The sequence below is a fragment of the Silene latifolia genome, chromosome X, assembly GCF_048544455.1.
Source record: "Silene latifolia isolate original U9 population chromosome X, ASM4854445v1, whole genome shotgun sequence".
In the NCBI taxonomy this organism is placed as follows: Eukaryota; Viridiplantae; Streptophyta; class Magnoliopsida; order Caryophyllales; family Caryophyllaceae; genus Silene; species Silene latifolia.
Window position 1 is genome coordinate 6760897 of NC_133537.1, and position 5506 is coordinate 6766402.

At 47.9% G+C, this 5506-nt stretch overlaps 1 protein-coding gene across 1 annotated transcript; it reads right to left on the reverse strand.

The window, feature by feature from the left end:
- Positions 1-972: 972 nt before the first annotated feature.
- On the reverse strand, positions 973-1568 carry LOC141623447 (uncharacterized). Its single transcript, XM_074439553.1, has 4 exons — positions 1438-1568; positions 1204-1356; positions 1026-1118; positions 973-981 (listed from the first exon to the last, which is right to left on the reverse strand). Exons 1-4 carry the CDS (start codon positions 1564-1566, stop codon positions 973-975), a joined length of 384 nt encoding a protein of 127 aa, XP_074295654.1. The 5' UTR covers positions 1567-1568.
- Positions 1569-5506: the final 3938 nt, after the last annotated feature.

A 5506-nucleotide genomic window follows, 5' to 3' on the forward strand; every position in this document is an offset into this window, starting at 1 on the left:
ACGCTTCTATTTATACTAATTGCTGTTTCCAAAAATCCGTGAGAACCGACCTGCTTGGGAACAGGCGCGGCACCTGCTGCGCCTCTTCAAAGGGACGCACTCTTGTCGCGCCTCTTTGACCTTATTTCTGTGATTTCCGCGTTTGGATCTTTCCTAATTCTATATGCGAATAATTTCCTATTCCTACGGGATTTTATTTTGGTAAATCCGAGTAATTTACCACGCTTCAGGTTTCCTTAATCCACAAGCGCGCGTTTCGAGGCGACATCGACATTTTCCGCCATTTTCTCACACTTTTATATTTAGTTTTCATTTTAATTCTTTTTTATTTTATTTTATTTTCAATATGTTCTTAATCATTTCATTTTCTTAATTTCTTTTTTTTTCCATTTTCTAACTTATAGATTTCTCTTTTTCTTTTTTTTTCGGGGGTAACCCTCCCTACCGTCCGGTCATTTCCGACAAAATTTTTGCATTTTGCACTAATTAAAGGCCTTATGTGTATATAAAAATGTATGTCTTACGTGATTTGTCTATATAAATTTGCAGACATGCCGGTGTAAACCGTTGTCTACCAAACTGTTCAAAAGCTAACTGCGGTACAAGCAACGCAACCAAAGAACAAAAGGCACTCAGCCGTCGTATATACAACAAAAAGCAAATATACAAGCAACTGGGGGCTTCGCCCCAAACAAGTTCAATGCAGTAATCGGGGCTTCGCCCCCAAACAAGTCCAAATCTAAACCGGGGCTTGCGCCCAAACAAATCCAAAAATGTTCAAAATCAAAACCACGCAGACCATCTGCTGGCACCCTCCAACTCGGCAACCCTCGCCATAAGAGCGGCGATCTCGGCATCCCGAAACTCGAGCTCCCTCGACAAACGAGCCGTCTCCTCCCGAGACTGGGTCAACTCCCGCTCCAGCTCACGATCGGCATGTGGACAACAAGAAATTGGCTCATGTCAATCAACTCAAACAAACTGAAAAACCAAAGATCAAGAAAAAAAACAAATGAGGTTCATACCTGACGACCTCGACCGCCGACGAGTGCCTCAATGGCCGTAGCTCGTAGCCGGTTGGCCACCCTCCATAGTGCCACAAACCGAGATGGCGCGACCTGCATTTCAAAAGAATTCTCAGTAAACTGAACCAGTTCAATCAAACGTGTTCTTACACGAAAACTGCGCAAAATAGGAACTCACCCTCCGAATCAGATGCTGCCAGTCATCTAAGCCAGCATCCGTCACAGCTACGTCAAAGTCACGCAGCTCGGAGATCGTCGTCCTCCCAGTCGCGTCAGTGTACTCAAGGGTCTCGGGGTACACTGGGGGCTCGATGCCCGCCGCCTCAACCTCCTGCAAAGACAAATGGCTCTCATTAATCGACGACCTTTCATCGTAGTTCCCGAAGTCAAATAAAAAATAAAGGATACTCACCACCACTGGCCAGTACGCCAACCTCCCGTAAAGGAACGCCGAGTAGTCCTCACCAGGCAGAAGAAGGTCATCGCCGTTGGCACCAGCCAAGTCTGCCTCCCTCTCAGCCTCAGAAGGCTCCCTGAACATCGTCCTAGGAGGATCGACGGAACCGTCAACGCGCCCAGCACCGACGGGCTAAACGCTCGCCCGGATACCACACGGGACCCATCGACGTCCACAAAGCGGCCGACTCGGGCTCCTAGGTCGAAGGACCTCGGCGACAAAAGGAGGCGCTCCGGCGTACTCCGCCAAGGTCTGGGCACCCTTGCGACGATATAAAGGCAGAGGTCATTCCTATGATCAATTTAAAACAAAGTATGAGAAGAATAAGTGCATGCGAATGGGATACTCACGCTGCTCAGCTGAAGAGCGTTCACATCCCGCCGGTAGACGTTGTGAGAAGAACGCTTGCTCTTCGTCCGACACATGACCCAGTCCCTCACCACGGGATAGGCCCTCTCCAGTGGCTCCGTCCTCTTGGGCGCGAGGCCCGGGAAGTAAGAGTACACCCACGCCTGTAAAACAGGATAATCAATGACGATCTTTCGATCTTTGATAGAAGAAAGGAATTTACTTTGATCTAAAGGAAGGTTCATACCTCCAACAAGAGCCTGTGTCCACGGCACCGGGAGAAGTCCCCTTCTCCATCAACTCCGGACGAACCATGGCCCTCATAAAGCGGATGAGGACCGCAAAAACCAGCAAAGTGACCCAATCCCAACGCTCTAGGGAACTCAAGTCGCAAGAAAGGGGAGAAGCTTCGTCGATGACCTCTCGCCCTTGTCTCCGAGGTAAATCGAAGACAAGAACCACCAAAGCCAAAGACGAACCTCTCGTCACCAATTTGTACAAGGAGGAGGAGCAGTCTCCCTCCCATCAATCACCACCGATGTCGGGGTCTTCCCCGCAAAGTAATCTCGAACATAGGTACTGGGTACCAAACCCAAGCACGCAACAGCCTTCGGCGAGGGTTTCACCGATCAACCTCCTCGCCTCGGCCGAATCCGCCCCTCATGCGTCTCCGCCACACCATCTCCTCGGTCCCACACGGAAGACCGGAAATCATGCCGTAGTCCTCCAAGGTGACTCCCACCTCACCAAAAGGCAGGTGAAACGTGGAAGTCGTATCCCAAAATCGATCCAAGAAAGCGCGAACCAGGCTAAGGTTGGCCCGCAACTTCCTCTTCACGATATCCCTCCAAACTCGAACAGAGGACCGAACGCTCCACGCTCGATCATGGCTCTCTCCTCCGCCGATGCCCGCTCGTAGTGCTCCATCGCCGTCGTGTACCCCGAGAATGACTCGATGTTCCGGCCTCCTATTATGATTCGAAATAAAGCTATCTTTACTTTTAAGTAAATTTGAAAGGAAATTTGAACAAAAATAGAAAGGGATAGGCAATGAGTTAGGGAATTCCTATTTACCAAGCTCTTCACTGTCCTGTAGGACAAGTGACCCTCTGCAGCCCACACAAGGTGCCTACTCTCCCAAGTCTCCGCCCACGCGGGAGCCCCTCTCAGCTGACGACCCCCTCGTCCGAGGTGGGCCCGTCTCGGAATCTCCTCCTCCTCGGCAGCCTCCTCCTCGGGAATCTCGTCCGCAGCAGCCATCACCGCAGCATTGAAGGCCTGCTCCAAAGCCTCCTCCACAACAGCAGCATCTACATCCATGGGAGTCCTCCCAGAAGTAGAAGCATCGTCACCTGCAACATTAAAGTGAATTCAGGCCGCGTCACGTGACGGCGTACCCGTGTTAAGGTTCTTTTGAGCCTCCAAGGCCCGAGAATTCCTCATTTTTGGCCATCCTTGGCCATATTCCCGTCAACCCAATCACTCATGTGATAAATTGGGTCAAGTCAAGTCTAAGTCAAAGCCTAGTTCCGGGTCCAAGTCGAAAATTCGGCAGCATTTCGCTATAATGGCGGTTATGCCCTAAAAGGTGCTCCGCAAAAGTTGTCACCAACCAAAATTCGAAATGACGGGAAGTTTACCCATCATCCAAGGGTTCCAAATATCAAATTTCGTCACAAATGGGTAATCCTAAGACCATTTTCGAAGCAATTTACGATCTAGTGTGAAACTTAGTCTCAAAATTCGCTCAAGGGCTCAAAACCCGATGAAAATTCAAAGCAAATACATGGTTATGTTCCTAACATTACCTACTATCCATTTCTAGCATCAATTTGGCAAGACAAATCCATTTGGGGGAAAAGCCCCAAATTTTCGATTAAATGGGTCGAAAACCCTAGATATTGCGGCTCAAAATTCGACAAATACGGATGATTAATGCAAGATTAAGACACATACCTCGATTAGTCATATTTAAAGCAAGCTTTTGAATCCAACCTTGACGGAAATGGTGAAGATTTGAGAGAGAATGGAGTGATTTATGTTTCGAATAAAATGAACAATAAACCTTTCGATTTCGCGTTTTTACGCAAGAATTGCCAAATTGGGGAAAAGACGCAAAGAAAGCGCTGCGCCTCTTCCAAGAGACGCAGCTCTTTTGCGCCTCTTCCTTTTGTTCCCTCCATACGAATTATCAAAAGTTCGTTGTGAGTTCGTTAGTTGTGGGCCCATCTTTGGTGCGCCTTTTCTTCAATGCTATTTTATCATTTTGGTCCGTTTCGACGATTTTCTTTCGTTCCGGCCCGCATTTTGTCAAGCGCGACAATATTTTGCAGTATTGTCCAAACCCATTTTATCCGCAGCGTATTTTGCGATATTGCTCAATTTATTTTATCCGGTAGCAGTAGTATTTTGCGATCGCTCACTCGAAGTTTCTCCCATGACGATCAAGATGTTCCTAGTCGTCAAAATAATCACCCAACGAGAGTTTGCTTGAGGACAGAGACAAGCAGATTCCCCAAAGTCATCAATATGGTCACCCACCCGAGTTCGCTCGAGACCAACGCAAGCGATTCGGCCTCTATATTTCGCGAGTTCGCTTGAGACCGACGCAGCGGATCCCAGCAGTTTCTACCGACGTCCCGCCGCTTTCAATATTTCTTGTTTCCCGTGAAGTTCGATTAAGTCTCGGGTATGATTTCTTCTTGTGGCTGGCGAGCTTCCTTACGTAGTCTAATGGACTTTAAACGACCCTCCCCGATAGTCGACAGACTCTAAAATGTTCCCGACGACAGGTCCTTGGCTCAGACCCCTTGAGCCGCCTCGCGTCGCCATAGTCGTCGAGGTTGTAATCTTGATTGACTGATGGCTATACTTTGACTTTCGCCTTGTCCAAGCCTCGGTCAAAGTGGGGGCTCAGAGACACCTCGTTTCTGCACCTCTCGCAAACCACCCGGTGATGATTGGGCCGCATGTTTGATCCGCGGAACGATTTGTGACAGTTCGTAAGATTATCGTCAAGTGATTGCTCAAATATTAATATCAACCTCTTAGTTGTCATCTACGTCCCGATACGGTCGTTTTGCGCATAATTAGAGTACATTCGAGTCCGGGTCAAAAACCGTCTCCATTTTTCGATAAGCTGTTAAATCCCGAGTCGAGAATGTTCGGAATGTTAGGATAATTCTATTCCATATTTCTCAAATTTTATCTTTTGGCAAATAATATCCCGTAATATTTACGTAAGATATTAAAGATAATCGAATCAATTCCGTCCTACCATAACTAAAACACGGAAATCTTTCTTAAACAGGAGGAAACCTCCTGGGAATAGACGCAGCAGGTTCTGCGCCTCTTCCAAGAGACGCAGGTCGTGCGCGCCTCTTCCCAGGCCCTTCTTTGCATGATTTACGTATCTTTTTTATATCTTTCCGAGATTCACTTCCAAAGAGTCTCTGAAACCCTAAACCTCCGTGTGATTAGTATAAATAGGAGCTTTCGTTCCTCATATTTCTCACGCGAGTGTCCGCCCTTCTCTTCTCCCTTTGCATTCTAGACTTTGTTCTTACTAATTGGCGCCTACGTGCTTGAACCTTCGACCACGTAAGCTCGGATCCTTCCGGGTACCAGCCTCTCCGTTGCATGACCGACCAATTTGACCACTACACTCAATCAATCT